Source organism: Osmerus eperlanus, chromosome 3 (genome assembly GCF_963692335.1).
Source record: "Osmerus eperlanus chromosome 3, fOsmEpe2.1, whole genome shotgun sequence".
NCBI lineage: Eukaryota > Metazoa > Chordata > Actinopteri > Osmeriformes > Osmeridae > Osmerus > Osmerus eperlanus.
In genome coordinates, this window is record NC_085020.1 from 12085847 (window position 1) to 12108832 (window position 22986).

The 22986-nt window shown below is 45.4% G+C and overlaps 1 protein-coding gene across 1 annotated transcript in view; it reads left to right on the forward strand.

The window, feature by feature from the left end:
• The window catches only part of LOC134017545 (aryl hydrocarbon receptor-like), a 31543-nt gene extending 8557 nt beyond the window's left edge, over window positions 1–22986 (forward strand). The window contains 10 exon segments of the mRNA XM_062457269.1: window positions 13799–13908; window positions 14775–14864; window positions 16905–17025; window positions 17388–17527; window positions 17722–17924; window positions 18298–18407; window positions 18743–18884; window positions 19153–20512; window positions 20515–20859; window positions 21151–22986. Coding sequence (XP_062313253.1) covers window positions 13799–13908; window positions 14775–14864; window positions 16905–17025; window positions 17388–17527; window positions 17722–17924; window positions 18298–18407; window positions 18743–18884; window positions 19153–20512; window positions 20515–20859; window positions 21151–21255 — 2726 coding nt within the window. The 3' untranslated portion in view covers window positions 21256–22986.

Below are 22986 nucleotides of genomic sequence, written 5' to 3' on the forward strand. Positions count from 1 at the left end.
ATCACAACTGATTTAATTAAGTTAACCTTTTTTTCATGAAATAAAAAGGTATAACTTTGGACCTTCAGAATAGGAACTATCTTGATTTTTTGGTTTTGTAACCATGACATGCTCTCGGTCATCCGGGAGGGGCTCAGAGTAGAACCACTGCTCCTCCGCGTCGAGAGGGGCCAGTTGAGGTGGCTCGGGCATCTGATAAGGATGCCTCCTGGACGCCTCCCTGGTGAGGTGTTCTGGGCACGTCCCACTGGGAAGAGGCCCCGGGGAAGACCCAGGACACGCTGGAGGGACTATGTCTCTCGGCTGGCCTGGGAACGCCTCGGGGTCCCCCAGGAAGAGCTGGTGGAAGTGGCCGGGGAGAGGGAAGTCTGGGCCTCCCTGCTTAGGTTGCTGCCCCCGCGACCCGAACCCCGGACAAGCGGCAGATAACGAACGAACGAACTACATGCTCTCGACAGCTGATCACATCCTTTAAATCTCAGGACAGTCATGAGGCTAAATACAGGGTTCCAACAACAGAGTTGAAACTAATGATGACTCATTTGACTCAGTCATGACTCATCCCTGTGAAATATCACAAACACCCACAACACGTCCAGCATGGAAGGGTTGCAAACACATAAAAGCCCTGTTGTTGGGAGTCAGATGGCTGAGCCTTGAGGGAGTCGGGCTAGTAATCTGAAGGTTGCCAGTTCGATTCCCAGCCGTGCCAAAATGCCAAAATGACGTTGTGTCCTTGGGCAAGGCACTTCACCCTACTTGCCTTGGGGGAATGTCCCTGTACTTACTGTAAGTCGCTCTGGATAAGAGCGTCTGCTAAATGACTAAATGACTAAATGACTAAATGAGAAGACCAGCTGAGTAAGTTCTCAAGGCGCCTCTGGCTTTGCTATCAAGTCCTATGAGTCTGGGAGTACTTCTTCCTCAGTCTGCACAAGGTACAGCACACAGCCGCCCATCGGTCACCATGGAAATATAGCCTACTCCTGGAACTGTTGTGGAACATAAATGGCTTTTCCAGTTTCCAAAATAATCCCCATTCATTCACTTCTGTGTTAACGTAACTCTTATTGCCATGGGTGAATGCAAGGTGCTGAAAGGGACTGTGAGGGTGGTTGTGGGCAGGGATGATCAAATAGATTTATGAGCTGTTAGAAGAGTTTATTTAAAGCGTAGCTCTCTGCAGTGTCTGATGGGTGCTCAGGTGACCGTGTGCTAGAGCTGCTGCTTTTAAGAATGAACGGGTGGTGTCACCAACCCCGGAAGAGGTTACTCAGCCCTTCTCAAACTCAGCAGAGATGGCATTCATAAAATGTCTCAACTCCTCCCATCTCCGTCACACCCTCTCACCTGAATATTTGGAACTCTCAAAAAACGAGTTTCTGTCGCCCTTCTCAAAGCAAGCGGTTTGATTGTGGTGTTACAAACTGATGGTCAGTTGTGTTGGAGTGTGTTGATGCTGGAGACTTCAAGTCTGTTTAAATGAATAGTAGATGGGGGGTGGTAAAGACCTCACCTTTGACCTCTGGCTCTCTGGCATGAGCTGCTCCCCAGACATCTGTGTGGAGCCTGTAAATCCAGCAGTGTCAAGGCTGTCCTGACAGTTAAAAACATAATGGTTACCCCCCCGCCCCTCTCAGCCATGGTTGGAGGGGACACATTCCCGTTCCTCTTGAACACATAGGGGTCAGTATCCTGCTGCTGTCATCAGCATGCAGGCATGTGTAGAGTTTATTCTTCTTATCTGGATATCCACTACTGGTCAAAAGCTTTAGAACACCCCCATTTTTTCAATTTGTATTGAAATTTAAGCAGTTCAAGTCCAGTGAATAGCCTGAAATGGTACAAAGGTAAGCGGTAAACTGCCAGAGGTTAAAACAATTGTTTAGGTTTTTCAATGAACAAAGGAAGACAGGCAGATTATAACCCTTAAAAGTGTAGGTCTTTACTTTAGATAGAAATTGCCAAGAAAGCCATGGTGTCAGTGAGTACAGTTTCCTAAACCATCAAAAAGCACTTGGATACTGGAGGAAACTCTAACAGGAAGAGGTCTGGCAGACCCAAAGCCACAACAGAATCAGAAGACATGTTTCTGAGAGTCAACAGCTTGCATGATAGGTGGATCACAGGACAAAAGCTTCAAGCACAGCTTAACACTGGTCGAAGTACCGAAGTTGATGGTTGAAAGTGATGGTTTGGGAGCTCTTTTGCTGGATCCAGAGTCGGCAACTTCCACAGAGTGAGTGGCACCCTGAACCAAAACTGCTACCACAGCATTTTGCAGCATTTCAACCATCAACTGAGATTGTCTTACTTCGACCAGTGTTAAGCTGTGCTTGAAGCTGTTGTCCTGTGAGACCTATCAACAATATGTTGACTCTCAGACCCATTCCTGTCAGAGTTTCCTCCAGTTTCCAAGTGCCTTTTGATGGTGTAGGAAAGTGTACTCACTGACACCTTGGCTTTCTTGGCAATTTCTATCTAAAATAAAGACCTACACTTTTAAGGGTTATAATGGTCTGTCTGTTTTCCTTTGTTAATTGAAAAAAGTAAACAATTTTTTTTTTTTTTACCTCTCGCAGTTTACTGCTTACCTTTGTACCATTTCAGGTTATTCACTGGACTTGAACTGCTTAAATTTCAATACAAATGGAAAAAATGGGTGTGTTCTAAAACTTTTGCCCAGTAGTGTGTATATACATATAATTAATTTCTTAAACGCCTATATTACTGAATGAATCAAATGTCAGGAGGCTGTTTGAAGAAGCTCAAGAAGACCATGCAGGTGTTGTGAATATTTGATGTTTTTATGAAGGGTTGTGCTAGATGCTTGGTGTAAGACAGAGACATGACTGAAAACGTAGTGTTTATAAAGAACAACCATAACAAAGGCGGGCCTTCTAATCCTTATATCGTTTTGCCTCTCTGAGTCCCCTCTCTTCCCAACACCCGGTAAGGTGAAAGGTCAAGGGGTCAGAGCCCAAGGTTCAAAAACTGTGGAGATACTCCAAACTGTCTCCACGTCCAGGGACGCTGTGCTCTCTTCTTCCTCTCACTCATAGCTTTCAGGTCAAAGTTCAAGTTCTCCACAGGAAAAAACACAACTTTCCAGTTTTGTGCGGAGAAGCACACACACAAAAACTGTGGGAAAGTTCATCTCATGGCTGTATTTGCAGCTCTTGTGACTTTAGGCATCAAGCAAAGAGCAGACTGCCCTCCAGACGGCGTTGTGCACTGTTAGGGATATCCACTTCGGAGCTAGAACCACCTCTTTACTAGAACGAGTGGCATGTTAATGGGGGTCAGTGGCAACCCCCCCCCCCCCAACCTCCACAACCACCTCTGTCCCCCACCACCACCCCTACCACTCCTGTCATCACCCCCACCCACACCACAAACCCTGTACCAACACCCCTGCCTCCCCCCGGCGAAGTCACCGTGGAGTTGAACCAGCATCCAGGCGTCCATAGCACCCAGGCCTAACTGTGCCACTCGCATGAGGCCTTCCCTCTGAGATTTGAACCCAAACTCAAAGGAGCTGGAACTCGTACAGTTGCCATGGTTCATTCTTTGTTTCATAGAACAGAACAATTGCGCCCAGATAGCATACATAGCAACACTTAGAAACTGGAACCAGTGGAATCATCAAACGTGATTTCCTCAGCTCCCCCATGGTGATGGTAAGAGTCTTTGATCAGTCAGTGTGATGCTAGTCATTGTTCCTGCTCAATTTGGAGAATATTTCCAATGTTAAAAACATTGGAAGGCCTGTGACTTGAGCAGACATTGGTTTCCCAAACAAAACTGTGTTTCCAGCCACTTGTGTGTACCTGTGCTTGTACAGAAGTTCCAGGACGGGGTTGGGCTGTTTGACTGGAACCCTCTGTCTAGCTGAACAGGGATGAAATGAGCAGGTCTGTACGGCTGGTCGTGTCATTGCAACAACATTAGAGACATGTTGTGAATAGATGGTCTGGATCGCTGGTTTGTTGTGTATTGGCTGTAGTATTCTGTAGCCTACCTTTAACTGTAACTTACCCTGTTCTTTAGCCTACTATTAACTGTAACCTACCCTGTTCTGTAGCCTACCGTTAACTGTGACCTACCCTGTTCTGTAGCCTAGCAACAGAAGAATCGGTTTGAAAGGTTTGGTTTGGTGGTAGGTGGATGGAGCAGGTGATAACACAGTCCAAGCCTCTGCACTCTGCACAGGTTATATCTGGGGCAGCAAGATGGTATCAGCCAGGTCAACGTTTCAGGGTTTCCTGCAGTCAAAACAAACGTACCCAGCTCTCGTGTGGAGACAAGCTCAGGAGAAAGATAAAAAATTATGTTTAAAGGTATGGAGAATAATGAACAGCCAGGTTTTCTGGGGATGCTGTAACCATTTAGCAAAGCTTGTTTGTGTGGTTCAGAAAGAGACAAGACACACAGTTGATTGAAGCAGTTGTGTGCCCTATTCAACTGATCTGATTAGCAACTTGAGTGTGACTTGAAAACCTACTTCTTAGATTTTCTAGCTAGTTCGTAGATTATCTAGCTAGTTTTTCGATTCTCTAGATAGTTCTTCGATTTTCAGTTTGTTACCAAAAAAAAGACAGGGAAAAAAACTACGCGTTTTCAAGTTCATTGAGAACATCCTTGGCCTGTTAGTCTATTGTGGTGCCAGTGATGTTTGGAAATGAATGTATGTTGATACCTTTGACACACACAGATGACACCTATACACAAACACACAGATGACACCTATACACAAAGACACGCACACAGTGCCTCAACGTTGGCAGAGGGTGTCACTGCATCTGTCTCAGAGACATCCGCTCTTGTTTGTTATTGAATGACGCTTAACTGATCATCGGTGTGTTTCCTTGAAGGACGTGATGTTTTGCTTTTAAGACTCTATAAATCTCTGTGTAATTCACCTGTCAACTCAATATCAACATCTCAGAGGAAAGAAGGACATTTCACTGAGGTGACAGGTTTTATTATCATTGAAGTATTGCCTTTTGGCTCTGGGAGCACGGCTCGCCTTTCAGAATATCGTGAGAAGGCAAACGACCACTGGGAAGCGGTTTTAATGATGTTTTCATTTCTGCAGACTTGAGTTTGGTGGAAGGCTCATGTTTTTGGTTTCTCTGGCCCACGCCAGCACTTCTCCACTTTTCTTCATATTTTAACTTCTTGCTTTAGTTGGCAGCTGTTGGACACAGCCCACTGGGTTTACTGTGACATTTAGTAACTTCCACAATGGATCAGAGTGTTTATCGAAAGCCGTAATCAACAGACCTAAGTCTGGAAGTTTGAGGAGCACTGTGAGACTATCATAAGGGGAGGGGGGGGAGGTCTATGTGTAAGTGTGTTGGGTGAGTCACTTATCTCTCAGGGCCTTGAGGAATCAGATGACACAGTTTCCCGTACATGATCAAAACATTTTGGATGAAAACAATCCAAATAGTTTAGTGTTAACTAACTTGATGCAGACTTTTCAAAGTGCTACGCTTTGGGTGTTTGTTATGCTTTGTCTATTGCAGCCAGAGGTCATATAAAAGTAAACGTTTTTATACTTAATTTGTCTTTGAAGAGATGGATAGATTTTGAAGTCACAAAAGAATACACACCTTAACCATGAACTTTTATGGTTACAGTGTTTTGTTTGGGTCTTCCTTGAAACCAAAGATAAAGGAGGGTAAAATTAACAGGAGATACACGATCAACATCAATGATGTTTGTCTCCAAACTATTCCTATACCACCACAATCTGCAAATCTTTTATTTTCCTCTCAAGATCTGTGGTCAACTCGCTGGCAAGTCAGAAAGACCTGCACAGATACCCAGAGCTAAACAGATGACTGAATACACTGATGCACATCTCTGTTTGTGAGATTTGAGTTCAAGTCGTGGTTTTCCCTCATAAATCCCTTGACATTCAAACGTTAGTTTCAATAAGACTCGTAGCATAGGAATGGCTTGGTTAGCAGCATTATATAACTGTTGAGCCTGCTATCTCTGGTGCCAGTTGACTCCTGTTTGTGGTTCTAGGAATAAATGGACACCCAATGAATTGGTTAGCAATTAGTTCAAACCTGATGAAAAATCCAATTGAAGTAACTTCCCTTCCTGTAAATACCTAGATTGCACTCCTAGCTGATATGAAACAAGCTGGGGATCTTTCCTCTCCCTCCGGACAAGGAAGTAATGGGGACATAAATCAGCTTGAGTGACAGGAGGATGATCCTATGGCTGTTGTGGCCCTCCTGATTGGCTCTTGTTTAATTGTTAGCCCTACCCTTTCCTGCACATCTGCGTGAGAACAGAGATCTGTGTACTGGATCTGCTGGACTACATGTTTTCAAATCAAGATAATATCCCCCTATGCATAGCTGGCATGCTTTCATTTCTTCTCTCTCTCTCTCTCTCTCTCTCTCTCTCTCTCTCTCTCTCTCTCTCTCTCTCTCTCTCTCTCTCTCTCTCTCTCTCTCTCACTCTCTCTCTCTATCTCTCTCTCTCACTCTCTCTCTCCCCCTCCCTTTTTTTCCCCTAAACTTACTTCACCTCACACTTAATCTTTCTGGCCTGAATTCAATCTCTCTCTCTCATCAGTTTTTTTCTTGCTTCCTCAGCTAACATGTATATTCAACCATGAATCGTCTGTTCTGTAGTGTGATATACCAGTGTTAGGTAGCACTCCTGGTATACAACATGCTCCAGAGTTTGTCCTTACCAGTCAAAGTATATTGTAGATGCACCCCATCCCCCCATTTGGTCTTCGGGTTTCATCTAATTGCATACTGTTGAAAAGATGACAAACCATCCTCGGGACTGGCAAGGCTTTGTTTTGCGAATGACGGGCATGTTTGCCTGGAGTGAAGCGAAGATTCAAACATCAAAAGAGACATCTACATTTGGGGAGTCCTATAAAAGTCTGCTTGAGACTGAGCGGGCCACAGTTAACATGTTGGATATGGGCTGCAAAAACAGTGTCAGATTTCATGAGCATTCTGAAAAGCTGTTTCACGGACAGTCGGCTGTTGAACAGTAGAGGCTGACATGTTTGGCTTTTTTGCACGAGGGTTATCAAACATCAACTTTTAGTTGTTCCCAGAGCTATTTATATCTTAGAATTTTTAAGGGAATCATTAGGTTTTACAGAAAGCTTATACGTAGCTGAATTAAATCATCCTTATACACTGTAACAGTGTTAGTGTTACTAGAAACTTCGATTTCTTGGCTAAGTGCTGAATGCTGTTTCTGCCCTGTTGATAATGGAGTCTCGTTCTCTACTTCCTCTAAAAGGCTGATGTTGAGTGGTCAGCTGTAGCTTCTGTTTGGGTTTTACATTTACAAATATCCTAACTTGCAAGTTTGCATGACATAAAAGAAAAAGAGTAGGGGTATTACAGTAAGAGAAGACATTTGAATTGTCATTTTCAGACTTATGGAGAAAGCGGAGTGAATGTGTGTTTTGCATGGATCTTGTATCCTAGTGATGAACCTAAGTTAGAGCCAGGAATCCCGTGGACAGTCGGGGTTGCGGGAGGTGCATCTGGAAACAGCTGGAGGACTGCCAGAGGTTCTGCTCTGTTTATGTGAGACCACACAAACTAATGCTTGCAAAACAGTCCAGCCGACTGTCTGGCTGTGATGGGTGTTGATTGTGTTCAGTTTTGGTTTTGTGCCAAAAGACAGGTTTTCTCATTTCTATGGGACTGATCTGGCTGACTGCATACACACATACCGTATATACACATACAGGAACACACACAAAAAACACTCCCTCCTCCCCCACGGGCCCCTAGGGCTTTTGTAAGCAATACCGACAAGAGCGCTTCCCTTATCTGAGCTGCCGCCGCAGGAAAACCCCAGGATGTGGCCTCTCCCTCCCTCCCTCTCCCCAGCCCGTCCGTCCACTCTTGTCACGCAAGTTTTTAGGGGGCAGGGGGCCCCTAACCGCCCCTCCCTCCTCCTCCATCCATCCATCCTCCCTCCCTTCCTCCCTCCCTCCTAGTCCTCTTGGCAAGAGCTCACACAGGACTTACACAAACACTCAGCAGACACACACACCCAGGCACACATCCTCACACACATACATGCACACACACACACACACACACATACACACATGTTCAATGTTTGCGTGAGTGAGTAGGCCCCTTAGTGGCGTTTTGCTTGTTTTCATTCTGCTTTACTCTCCCCATGGTGAATTGTGCATTGTGTTCTTCTCTCTCTATAGCTTTTTTTTATTTTCCTTCTTTCCGCTGTTAACTTTCAGCGTTTATTACACATTATGTGTTGCCATACGGTATAGTCACAGCTCTCCTGCTGGCCGCCTGCGTGCCCACCACTAGACGCACACTGCCAAGGTCAAGGGAGTTCCTGAGGCTCCAGGGGAAGGGGCCAAGCAGGTCTCACGACCCCAGCATACTAGCCCGCTGCTGGGCCGTCTGAGTGGGGAGGAGGGGGGTTCAGGGGAAGGGATGTCCAGACCTCTATGAGTGTCCCTGTCAGTGCTCCGCCAGATGTTCACCATATATATATGAGAACATTTCTCTATCTCTTTCTCCTCTCTCTCTCTCTCTCTCTCTCTCTCTCTCTCTCTCTCTCTCTCTCTCTCTCTCTCTCTCTCTCTCTCTCTCTGTATATACATACATTTATTTATTTAATGGATGATATTCAATTCCTCTGTCGAGTCTGCCTTTCTTGCTCTCTCTTCTTTCTAATATCTCTCCCTCCTTCTCTTTAGTTTCTCACTAGTCTCTCTTTCTTTCTTTCTTTCTTTCTTTGTTTCTCCCTCCCTCCCTCCCTCCCTCCCTCCCTCCCTCCCTCTCTCTCTGTCTGGGTGAAGCTGTTCAGCAGGTCAGAACCTGCTCTGCAACTGAAGACGCACCACTGCTCAGACATGAGGGAAACAAAAGCTCTATTCAACTGGGAAGATTTACTCTCTTTGAACTTGCACAGATTGGGTGGGCTCAGGTGGGCTTGAGTGAGTGTGTGTGTGTGTGTGTGTGTGTGTCAGTAAAATGTTCTAGATTCCAAAGTGGAACCACCTACTGGGGAATAGTGTTGTCACGGTACCAACATTTCACATGTACCAATACCAGTGAGATTTCACGGTACTCAATACCATTTTTGATACCAAAGCACAAAACTAAAATAGGTTACTGAACAACACTCATTTGTTGACAGTAACAGTCACCTACAATATCTAAGGCTGTACTTATGACAACAACAGAACATTAATACAATAACAATGCATGTAGGCCTAAAGGCAAGAGGGAGTGGATTCAACACGCTTCATGGGGCTTTTTAAACTTTGGTCAATCCCAATTATTCAGCCAATCCCAAACCCCAACACACAAATTTCAGCAAACGATTTCATCTAAAAGCCTGTCATCTCCTTTCGTATGCCCCAGTATTAGGTATTGCATTAACAGTATGCTGCAAACCATAAAGTACATGAACGGTGATCAGGGCCGGGGTGGGTAATCGGGAGAATCGGGAGAGTTCCCGGTGGGCCGCTTCACTTTTGGTCCGGTCGAGGATTTTTTTGTTGTTGACATTTGTCACGTTAGTCTATCTTCTCTTAAAGTAGGCTACACACGTTCCGCATTCTGACACCTCAGCCTCAGCATGGGTTGTACCATTTGAGGGAGTTCTCCCCTCCCAAATAGAGTTGGTTGGGTCCATAGCCCGTCTTTTCCAAAAGGTTTTCCCAGATCGGCTACCGATAGCTAGGACGGGCGGCCCTACCGTAACGATACGCGTCAGGGAGGATGGATGGGAGCAGGGCCGGAGTGATGGCATCGCTAGACAAGGTTTTACCAATTGAAAAACGTCTGTTTATTTTACATAAAGCTCAAAAAACAATTTTGCGGTCAAATAATGGCCAAAAAATTTCGCTCGCGCGCTGTGCGCACTCGCATTAACTGTAGAAGTCCCTATCTTGCATCACATCAAACCCATACGCCCTAGGTTGGGGCAAAGCTCCTAATGTTTACAACGTCTGGCTCCGTGCCTGATTAACACTCGGATCGTTAAGCAGTCTCAAAAATGGTATCAATATAAAAAATAATACGATCCCTTTCTGTAATCATGATACCCCCCAGAAATGTTCACTGCACCCCCAGTCAAAGCAGGCTGCATCCGGCACGGTTTGGTATACAAAAAAAAGGGCCGGTCTTGGGCCTGAAACTCCCGGGCTGAAAAGTGGCCCCACTCCGGCCCTGACGGTGATGTTTGCAAATTGTTTTCTGGTGATCAACGATGTTCTCATTGTCATGTGCCTCAAACCCAATGTATTTCCAAAAGTGGCTCTTCCACTTTTCATGTCAACAACTTTTAGTGGAGCCCCTACAGCATTAGCTGCGTGTCACCATGCCGGCATCTTATGATTGTCCAATGTTGCCAATTTAACGACTTTGTCAATAGATTTAGCAACTTTTCGCCCTCCCTAGCGAAAAAAGGTCTCATCTAGCAACAAACCTAGCAACTTTTAGCGACTTTTCAGAGAGCCACCAGTGACTTCTGGTGAGATTTCTTTGGCAACACTGTGCTTGTTAGCGTCCGATTCTGCATGGGTACCGGGTAGACCCGGTTCTCAGTAGGCCTACTACTGTAACTTCAGAAATTCTGGTATTGTACAGTTTTGGGGTTCATAATTTTTTGGCCAAACCCGCAGACTGGTTGGATTGGAGAGGCAGCTAAACCACATCACACAACAGCCAGGTAGCGTGTGGCCAACATCGATGAAACATCGACTGTCGTCTCCTTCGTGTGCTGCCATCCTTCTCCGGCCGACCAGAGAGCCTCCAAGATGCTGACGTGTTCTAATGGCTTCCACTGGCCAGGCTGGCAGAGGGGGCAGTCATGCCTAGCCAGGCCAAAACAAACAGGCTGGATGACCACCAGAAGGAGCGCTGGAGATGTGCCGTGTGGCTAGCCCACTGCCAGACTGCAGGGAGAGTAACGCTCTGCACTCCCGCCCACTCTCTGATCCTCGCCTCAGGGAATGCGGTGTGCTGTAAACAGCATGGGATCTTTGTCAAAGAAAAAAACTGCTTACGACTTAGTGCTGGAGATCACAAGTCCTTGTCTGTAATCCCTTGGCTGGAAGTGTCTGTCTTAACAGGCTCTGTACCTCTCTGTCTTTGTCGCAGGTTCAGGTGGAGACGGCTCAGTCTTCCTGTTGACTTTAACTATCCTCAGTTGCCCAAAGCAGGGGTGTTGTTCATTATTTCTAAGAAGGAACCACAGAAGAGTAGCTTCTCAAGTACTGTGTGACATCTGCACACACTGATACACACTGTTTTAAACTGAGCACTTCCCTCGAAGCACATCCCGCCTTCAGGTCTTAGAGTTTACATAGTCATTGTTTAGTTTGGGAGACTGAGGTTGGGTAAAGCACAGAGTTATTTTTTTTAACCTTGGAACCTAATTAGAGAAGGTGTAGCAGCTGTGAATCTAAACTCATAGAAGGACTCTATGACTCATAGAGGCTATGTTTTGTTCCTGTGGAAAACTTCTCTTGTCAGTGTTTTCTATTGAGTTTCAAATGGCTGCCAGTTCTCTGCCGATCATGTCAAGAAAACCACAGTGGTTCTCTAAACAGGCTGAATAGTTTGGAGCAGCTCTGCTTCATTTTCCTCTGAAAGGCTGTCCAGGTGAATGGAGCCAGGGAGTCATTATCTGGAATTCTTTACCACACACACACACACACACACACACACACACACACACACACACACACACACACACACACACACACACACACACACACACACACACACACACACACACACACAGAGACATGGACAAATAGGACACACCCACACACACACAGACACACACACAATCTCACTCCGCACATGAACACACAGCTTGCTCATGCATACATATGTACAGGACCCAATACCCCACACACGTACACACATACACCACACCTACACTAGCATTACATAAACTAACAAGGAAACAACAAGACGTTTAGACGGGGTAAAGTTTTTGCTCTGTTGTTCCAGTCTGTGCATACTAAGTGTTCCTGCCTGAACAGATAAGTGTCTGTTAACATAGACAGCGACAATGCCTTGTTAAACTGGTTTCATTTTAAAAGCAAATGCTTAAACTGTGACCTTTCACAATGCACTCTTGAAGGCAGGGTAGGTAATGTTTTCAAGAAGTCATAGTTAAGTCAAGTTTTGTCATATTTGCTCAAATAAACTTAACATCTTGATAGAAATCAATAAATCAAATGCTCTGACAGTAAAATAAAATAAATCCAACATCTATGGCCATCGCAGGACTGTAATAAACATAAACAATCATTGCATTCGGACCGATTGCCTGTTCTGCCTACCTACCTCCCTGCAGTAGTCAAGCAGTGTGTTCATGTGTTTTGGGGAAGTGGCTCTGAAGGGCGAGGATGGGATATATTAGGTTGGATACTTTCAAACTCAAGCCAAAATTGCTAGTTTTGCCAAACTTACCTACCCTGCCTATAAAATGGAACATTAAAACTGTTTGTACACATTGTACCTTTCTAATGATGTAACATTCACTCATCTAAGTTGTGGTGCCGTGGTATAATTAAAAGTTGTAGATATGTCTTCGATTCCCATAAGCAAGCGGCAGGGAAATCACAGGCAATTCTGTCTAGCTCTAACATTACGTGTTATGAAGCAGGTTACAAAATCTGCATCATTAATATTACAGAGGGAGGAATCTGAAAATCTGGGATCCATCTGTTTCTCGCTAAACCGAAAACATGGTGTTTCTACACAGGTTATTTTTAATACACAGACTAAACAAGAGTATTCAATAGTGTTGTATGCCTGTGTGTTTGTGTGTGTGTGTGTGGGGGGGTGGGGTTGGTGTGTGTGTGCACATGTGTTGAACCAGATGTGTGCAAATGGAATCCAACATTATGTCATTTAGAGGAAGACGAAAAAGTGTTCTCTGTCCTGGTCATGATTGATGGAGTTTCATCACCCTGATTCTCATTCAGCCCGTCACCGTGGCAGCTCTTCAAACCAGCCGAGAGAGAGCAGAACGGCCTCTGATGACGCAATCCCACACATACCAGTTGTTTTCACTCAGTGTCTCCTGATCCTTGTGTGTTTGGACCTTCATAGGGAAGGAAAGAGGGAGGAGAGGAGAAAGAAGGGAGAGGGACTATTGTATCTTGTGGAATCACATAATTCCACTTCTTAGTTCTCCCTAATGTCTCAGAAAGAGAGAGGGAGTGATGAAGAGAGGGAGGGAGGGGGTAGAAGACAGGAGAAAGAGGGAGGGACAACAGAGTAAAGGGAGGGGAGGAAAGATACAGGTAAAAAGGGAGAGAGGATTAAAAAGAGCAGAAGGGATGTCTAGAGAATTAGAGATGAGGGTGTATAGGTGGATGGGAGGGTTAGGGGGAATGGGATGGGAGGGTAGGGTTAGGGAGGACGGGTCAGAAGGTTAGGGGGATGGAAGGTGTGTGTGTGTCGGAGTGAGGTTTAGGTGAAGAACAAATTGAGTAGTAAGATAACTGAACTGGACTGGAGGTATGGGTTGGGATGTTGAGGAGGAGGAAAGCTGGAGAAGCTGGTATGTTGTTAAAAGCCCACAAACTGTAAACAAACTTTGAACGTGGCCACAGGTTCAGGCAGTTTAATCCCCAGACTCTTGTGTGTATTGCTTTTAACTTTGTATGCTGACATGAACCCGTTATCCTTTTCTCCCTCCCTCCCTCCCTCCCTCCCTCCCTCCCTCTCTCCCTCTCTCCCTCTCTCCCTCCCTCCCTCCCTCCCCTTCACTTCATCTGCAGCCACCATGAAGAAAAACTGTGGGATGTTCTCTGGTGGCAGCATGCTCAGCATGAACGGGCTGAATGGAGTGGACCCGTCCACCTTCTCAGAGGGGGATCTGCTGCTTCAGGTACCTCCCAGGAAAACACACTCTGGAGTGCAAAGCAAAACATGGAGGAACGTTTGTCACAGAACTCACTTATAATACCTCATAACCTGTCATAGACAGGTGCTAGGTAGACTACCAAGTCCTTAGATTGTCCCAGACACTAGTTTTTTTTTACAGGTTAATCAAGTTGCTGAGAGAAGAGAACAAACATTGGTCCTGTGATGGTGAAAATACATATTTGCCTGGATGATATAATAACATAATAATCTATCTCTGCTCGTGGGTGAAATATCTAATTTTACAGATTGACAGACAGACAGCTGCGTAGGTTAGGTTTAGACTTTGTGTATTTGTTGGTTAATCCAGGTGGACTGAGGTAATACAGCCCTATCCGTTTAGCATGAAATTGTGACAAGTGAAACTGTTTGTCCTGGCATTGTTCGCCAAAGCCTGGTCACAGTTTAAATCCATTAAAAGAACAGCTCTCCCATGGTGCTGTGCACCATGTTTGCTGATATGCACATGCCAGGTATGCTTTCACAGTCTGAGACTGGCATATTTGGGTTTCCTCTCGCATGATTGGCTCTCCTGTTGTGAACACTCATCTGCCAGGGGCATAACCAGATCTGGCAACCCACTAGTATCATAATTTGGCAACCCACTAGCACTATGACCTGGAAACCCACTAGCATCATAAACAGGTGGCCCAGCAAACAAAATGCCCTCTTCTATGTAATGCTGAATGGAGTTGTTATGTAGTGTCTTTCTACATAGAAACTTTCTACCTCCTTTCAGAAGGTGTTTTTTTTCAGTGTTCGGATTATTGGTCTGTGTGTGTGTGTGTGTGTGTGTGTGGACATGCTTTCACTGTGTGTGTGTATTTCCAGGCTCTGAATGGTTTCGTGCTAGTAGTCTCCGCAGAGGGACATGTGTTCTATTCATCCCCTACCATCCAAGACTACCTGGGCTTCCATCAGGTAAGGACCAGCACCCTCTGTAACTATGTCAACATGTCACATACCAGATCAAACCAGTAGACAGATGCCATCTGCAAATAACCTTACCCAGTGATGGTCTCCACATGGTATAAGATGACACAAAAAGAGGGAAATTACTTTGGAGTCACAGACAATAATGTCAATTTACAATTGCAACCTTTGAATTCAGGAAATGAATTACCATTTAGCAGCGTTGCATTACATTTGGGCATTAAGGGGATAACAGGCTTTTGTTAAGTTGGAAGGTAGGGCTGTGCGATATGGATTCTTTCATATCCCGATATCAATACATATCAATTAATATATTTTTTTTTATACCATGGTCTGGGTGTATTACTTGATTCTGATAGGCTGCAGGGATGTCAATTATGTAAGGGATTATGCCCGATGAGATGCCCATTATCATAAAATAATGGACGATGCGTAGGCGTGAACCGTCCGACGTGCAGCGGTTATCCCTTATGTATGTGCCTGCTGTGAGCTGATACAGTGACCGGTCCACTGTTCTATCCAACGTTACATAACTAATTAAACTTCATATTTTGATTCTTGATTAGTCGTCAATCACGTTCTTTCACTCTGCTTTGTATATTCGTAAATATTGCCGCAACGAGTGGGATTTCACTATAGAAACGCTAGAGAATAATATGAAACGATGGACGTTTTTCTATCGTCAAACAGTATATATCGCCCAGCCCTAGTTGAAGGGATAGGTCTATTGCTTTGAGAGGCAACCCTTAGAGAGAGAGAGAGAGAGAGAGAGAGAGAGAGAGAGAGAGAGAGAGAGAGAGAGAGAGAGAGAGAGAGAGAGAGAGAGAGAGAGAGAGAGAGAGAGAGAGAGAGAGAGAGAGAGAGAGGTGGTTATAGGGAGAGAGTGGGAGAGCTAGAGACAGAGCCAAAGGCAACATTTGTTGTTAATTAGCCAGGACAGGAACAAGGCCCCATCTTTTCTGGAGAGCATAGCCTAGCATAACTTGGTGAGCATCCAAATTCATTCATTATCAAAGCAGCATGTCTGCTGCTCCCCAACCTGTTGCTCAACCAAAATAAGCAGGTGTTGAAGGAAATGTCTTGTAGCAAATTTGCAGTTGTGTTTCTCCTTTCTCCCCATAATTACACAGTCACCAGATCAGAACCGTCTTCTCCACAGACAAAGGGAGATTCCACCATTTTTTACATGGTGTCCTAGTACAGCATGAGGGTAGGATCTACCATCAGACATGTGTCTTTTATTAGCCATGCTTACGGTCATTATCTGCACAGCATCTAGACTGTCCCACAAAGACCACAGAACAGGGAGACGAGGCCGGAGGAGACTCTTTGATCTCTTGTCCATGTTGTTGGGTGGACTGTGAAACAGCAGAGCCAACAATGCAAGACTAGAGTCTGACAACAAGAGTTTTTAAAATGTACAGAGACTATCCTGTGACAACTGTATTGTGGCTTTGTGATGTTGCTCTCTGTGTTCCAATGGTATGTCTAAGCTTGTACCATGATTCGCACAGTTATTCCAGTTCTCAAGTTGAGACTTCTTGGTAACTAGCAGGCAAACAAAAGGAGGCAAGGCACAACAGGAGTCAGGACCCTCATCAGTCTTGTGGCTTTAGGGGTTGTTTGCTCAGTAACAGACACGCTTTTGTAAAACTTCAGAAGTAGAACTTCATCTCAAAGGGGGTGGTCGCTGTCTGAAGTATCTCTTTTGAAGACCCTACCAAATGTATTTAGAGTCTCTTAGTCTGTAAGCATTTCAATAGAAGCCACACGCAAGAACACTCATTGTTTACATGTACATTTATTCGTTTAGCAGATGCTTTTATCCAAAGCGACGTACAAATAGAGCTTTTAGTAAGTGATGTATAATCAAGGACTCGAAGTTCTAACAATGTGACAGTGGTTGATGCCAAGGACCAGTCTGTTTACAAGACACAGTGCAACAACATCTCATCTCAAAAACATCTTTGTTATGGGGGCTAAGCAGTGATTGGGTGTTTTGTTCTGTTGCCCTGTGTCTCCCTGCAGTCTGATGTCATCCACCAGAGTGTGTTTGAGCTCATCCACACAGACGACAGGGCCTTGTTCAGACGGCAGCTCCACTTTTCCCTCAACCCCAACCCCTTCAGTGCTGACCAGGGGGGAGACAGTGAGTGATCTAACAAAAGCTACATTATTAAGAAAGGTTGAGAGACTGTTTCTGGACATTTCCGTCATAAAAACAGACAAATCCTTACTTCATTCATTTCCATCTATTATGTGGTTAAGTTTGCATGAATACTTTACACATTCACATTTATTCATTTAACAGGCACTTATATCAAAAGTGGCATACAAAAGTACATAAATCAGTTTGGGATGTATTTATGATGTATAAGTAATACAGTAGTTAGTGGCACAGAACAGTCTGTGTTTACAAGACACAGCACAAGACAACAAAAAAAAGCTTCCCATGGTTGAATCCAGGGGAGGTTACTGATGAAACACTCCTCTCCCTCCTGTCATGTTTAGGTATGCAGCACAGCAGTGATATCACCAGGAACCTTGTGAATTACAACCCAGATGAACTTCCTCCAGAGAACTCCTCCTTCCTGGAGAGAAGCTTCGTCTGTCGTTTCCGCTGCCTCCTGGACAACTCCTCTGGCTTCCTGGTAGGTGGGAGGGAGAGCCTGGATGGTAATCAAGCAAACATGGTCCCCGTAAAAGTGAAATCGAAAATATCCTACATTCCCTTGTTCTCAGGGCCCGTCTCCTGACTGTCTCTTTCTGTGGTGGGTGGTAGTGGAATGTCACATCCTGGATCTCACCCCATTTTAACACGTTCATATCTCTCTCTGCCATCCAGGCTCTGAACTTCCAGGGGAGGCTGAAGTACCTGCACGGCCAGAGCGTCATGGGAGAGGACGGGAGCCGTGCCCCGCCCCAGCTGGCCATGTTCACCATCGCCACACCCGTCCAGACCCCCTCCATCCTGGAGATTAGGTCCAAGACGCTCATCTTCCAGACCAAGCACAAGCTGGACTTCACCCCCATGGGCATCGACACCAGGTGACCCAATAAACCCTCAGCTGTGGGAAAAAGTGAGGGCCGGGGATGTCACCAAAAAGGCGACAAAATAATCAAAATGAGAGTCAAACTCCACTACGAATCGTACTCAGATCACCTCCTGAGGTTGTCTAAATATGGTTAGCTTTAGTGTGGTCTGGGTTTGTGTGGAGCATTCGAATAGTGTAAGCGTGAAAGTTCACTTAAAACAGTGTCAGAAACACCATTGACCCTCTTCTTTTTATGTTTGGCTTTTCAGTAGACAGTGTTGTTGCTTCAATCTAGTCAAAGTTTATTGTGTTAGTATTTATTTCCTTTTTGTCATCAGAGGTTGAAATGTTCAGTAGTTGTTATCTCCTCTACTATCTCTCTACAGGGGCAAGGTTGTGCTGGGTTACTCAGAGATAGAGCTCTGCATGAGAGGCTCTGGATACCAGTTCATCCACGCTGCCGACATGATGCACTGTGCTGACAACCACGTTAGAAGTACGTCCCAATACTCCTATTCAAAATACCGTTCCCATTTGTTAGGGTTAGGGTTCTGTATTTTAGGGGTTAGTACATTCTGTATTTGCTCATATATTATATAAGTACACAAGTAGGGACAATATTAGTACACTAGTAGGGACAAGATTAATCCATCTCTAGACCTGTGTCTCCTGTCAAGGCTCAACCCATTCTCACTCTTGTCATGTGTTTTGTTTTATGGATGATACATTTTCCATTTGATCTTAATAAGCTTAATGAGCTTCTGTGATCTACAGTGATTTACTGTGTTGAAGTTAAGAGCAAGATCCTGACACCTGCTGTTCGTTTGACAGTGATTAAGACTGGAGAGAGTGGCCTGACAGTGTTCAGACTGCTGACTAAGACAGGTGGCTGGGTATGGGTCCAGGCCAACGCCAAGCTGGTCTACAAAGGGGGACGGCCCGACTTCATCATCGCACGTCAGAGAGCGCTCGTGTGAGTATCTGACTAGGAAGCTCCTGATTACATTATCTATAACTCAACTGTCCCACACTGCAGCACCCCCTCAATATCTCATGTTTCGATACTCTCTTTTCTCTCTCTCTCTCTCTCTCTCTCTCTCTCTCTCTCTCTCTCTCTCTCTCTCTCTCTCTCTCTCTCTCTCTCTCTCTCTCTCTCTCTATCCATCTTTTCTCCCCCCTCTCTCATCCACTTTCTCCCTCCCTCTCTTTCTTTCTCTCTTCCTCTCTCTCTCATTCCTCAGTAATGCGGAGGGGGAGGAGCATCTCCGCCAGAGGAAGATGCAGCTGCCGTTCAGCTTCGCCACGGGCGAGGCCGTCCTGTACGAGACGGGCCCCACCCTGGATGCCACCGTGTTCCAGAACAGCGGCATGCCCCCCAAGATCCCCAAGACAGTGGACCCTAAAGAGGTGGACCCCTCGTCCCTGCTCGGCTCTCTGCTGAAGCAGGATGAGTCTCTCTACACCCAGCAAGTGGAGCCCCCTCTCCCTGTGGACCAGGCCTTCATGGACAGCCATGCCCTGGTCAGCGTACCCAGCGACCCCTGGCAGGCCCTGGGGTCCCGGGGGATCAGCATGGAGTCCCTGGGGGTGAAGGAAGACGACGCATCCATGGCGGCCATGATTGGTGCCCTGGGGAAAATGGTGCGGGACAGCGGGCTGTGCTCGACGCTGGAGGAGCTGGACATGGACCCAGCAGAGCTGATGGACTGGGAGAGCGCCCTCCTGAGGTTGAGCCAGGGCGCTGCCGACGGGGACTCCACACCGGAGCTGCATGACATCCTCACGGACGACATCTTCTCCTACGTGGAGGAGGTGCTCTTCAAGGACAACAAGCTCACCAACAGCAACCAGGTGGAGCCCTACATGAACGCTTCTAGCCCGGAGAAACTGTCTGAAAACCAGCAGATTCTCTTCCCCATGTTGAACGGGTTCAATAACCAAAGTCCCAACAACAGGCCTGCCAGCCTGGCAAGACAAGGCCCTAACCAAGCGTTCATCAGCACCCAGAGACTGACCCACTTTGGTCCACAGGTCCCTAAACCAGATCTAAACATCCCCACACTCCAGCAGCTGCAGCCTAATGACATTTTCACTCCATCGGTGGAGCTCCCTGGCCTCCCAGAGTCTTCCAGCCAGGGGGGCAGGTTCTGTGCCCAGGAGCTGGTCCAGCCCCTGGGACGCTTCCAGGTCATGCCTGGCCAAGTGTGCTCCGGCCAACCTGACCAGCATGGTTCTCCCAACGACATGCAGGCCACCATGGTAGCAAACAGGCAGCTGCAGAACTCTGGGGGGCACACCAACCTTGTAGCCCCCGGTTTGCCTTCCATGATGCATTGCAACGGCTTCACCTCCCCCCTTATTGAATCGAGTGGCCTTTCTGCTCCTTTCCCGACTGCCTGCATCCAAGGAGGTGCCCCATTTCAGTCCACAAAGACCCAGCAGTGGCCCCAGAACCAGCAGCAGAAGCTTTCCCAGAACGGCCTCATGCAGGATGGGTACAAACTTCCTCCAGGCTGCCTCAGTCAGCCCTCAGACCCCCAGAGACTGCCCCCTGCAGGCCCCTGGCCCAACAACACCAGTGGATTGTACCACTCTCAACAGGGGGGGGCTTGGCTCAGGGCCAGCCAGCCCCATCAGCTTCATCCAACAGCTGCATGTTTGAGAACTGTTTGCCACCCCTCCAAAATGGAAACCACATAGATGGCACAGTCCAGGACCCCTCTCTGTCTCTGTGCCAGCGGAGGACGGACGCCCCCCAGGACTACAGCCCCCCCCAAGGGTCCTGCTACTTCCAGTGGGGGCACAGTGAACCCGTGGTGGGCACGTCGGCCATCGCCCAGGAGAACGCCAGAATCAGTCCACAGACACGCTCCGTCGTACCCAGCATGGCGACGGCGGAGGATCTGCTGGCCATGCAGCAGTACCTGAGCATCAACGGCCAGACACAGGTACAGCAGCTTCTATCTCACACCTACACACAACTACACCTCACACCTACACATCCGGAGGGAGGGAAACGTTACGTAAGCTAGTGGTGAAAATGCTTGTAAATTCTATACATTCGATTTTTGGAGAACAACAATGAACCCAAACATGTTTTCGATGTGTTTGATAATTGATATTTGATCATTTCTGTTTTACTCAGTTTATTGCTTGGAACAAGGTAAAACTAAAACAATAAAACAAAAAAATATATACATACAGTTTTGCAGTTTGTTATGTGTTTTTCTTTCCACTAGAATCTGAGCCAGCCTCTGGACAGCACTGGACTGTTCTCAATACCCCTGGTAGATGGAAACATGCACTTTACAGACCACAGCCAAACCCACTGCTGCAACATCTAACTAGCAGACGGAGGAGCTGTGTCCGAACGGAGAAGTGATCTTGACTCATACATCAGATAGGAATTTACACACTCCTGTGATTTTTCTTGGTCATATCTGTTGTGTCTTCATTGTTGCCTTATTGTTGTGTTTATATAATGCTGCAAGATGAAGCCTATACATCTATCAAGTTCTTTATGAGTAAGATTATTAGAAGTATGAAGTATGGATATTCTTATATTTTCTGAGCATGGTTAAACATCACATCATATAGGTTGCCAAATTCCCTGTTGTAATATTATGATTAAGCGAGCCAGATTCATTTCGTTTTTAAGTGAGCTTTTGTGTTCAGTTTGTACACTTTCATATGTTCAAATATGGGAAAAGAAAATATTTTATTTTGGTAAATCACACGTTTAAGATGTGTATGCAGTGTAAAAACTGTATCTATACTATTATTTTATTATCTAATGTATACTCTATTTTTACCGGTTTTTATGTCATACAGTATGTGTGTGAGTGTGCGTGCGTGCGTGTTTGTTTGTGTGTGTGTGTGTGTGTGTGTGTGTGTGTAGAACACAAATAATAGCTTATAAAAATTATTTTATAGGAAAACACATTTTATTTCAGAAAAACATGCACTGCAGCAGGGTGTGTATAAATACCCAATACACACAACTTACAATGCAAGGCTTGTTACACACTATAATACTGTTGGTATTCAAACCATATTATAATACTGCAATGTTCTGACGTAGTTAATACTACATCAATAGTATTCATGAGTTTTGTTTTTATTTTTGTATATTTTAACACCACTGAGCCATTTGCCTTATGCTTCTACATCAATAACTTGTGATTTTATTAACAATAACAAGAGATCAAAACACACAGGGCTTGTTGTAATGGCTGTAGGGGCGACTCCGGAAACCCAAATCCCAGGATCGTAACTCTCTCAAAAGGCCAAATTAATCTACATGTTGAATCGGTCAGAGTTACCTGTGTGTGTTTCCACATAGCATGACACCTCCTTGATTCAGAGGTCCCAAGAAGCCTCACCTCAGCACTCTGTCCCTCTCTAGTTGTCCCCAGAGACCTTTGGAGTCACGTCAATATCACAGTTTTCCTCTTGACCTACTTCCTCTCGGTGCTCTTGTAAAAAGGGCAAGACAGGTAGAAGCTACATGGCAGAAAGTCAAACTGGGTTTGATCTCCGTGTTGCTTTCATTCAGTCAGCACTCTCAGACTCAAAGAGTCAAAACATTGAATATGACCGCCTTAAAACATTCACCTTGGTGAAATGTATCTGGCAATTTGATAGACTGCTATTGTGCCTTATAGTCCACATGCCCTGCATAAGCAGGATGAAATTACCTGGTGCCACCTTTAGTGAATGCTCTTTTTTCTCTCATCAATGCTGGCAAAGAAAAAGGACAAGGCCGCTCATATTTGCCTTTGCAACTTAGTATTTTGTCTTCACAATATATTGGCATACATTGTTTGTCTGTGTTACAATATAATTGTGAAAATGTTCTGTTTTTATGTTGGATATTCTTATACCTATTATACATACTGTATACTACTCTTTGTAAACTATTTGTACCCACATAATCTTATATTATTTAGTGTAGTGCACGTGTATTTAGCCACATATAGCGAATACCTTTTATTGAAGATGGGACCCATGTGTTCCAGTTTGTTTCTTTGAATTGTGAAATTCTTTTTTTATATTAAAAAATGAGTCACTCAGAA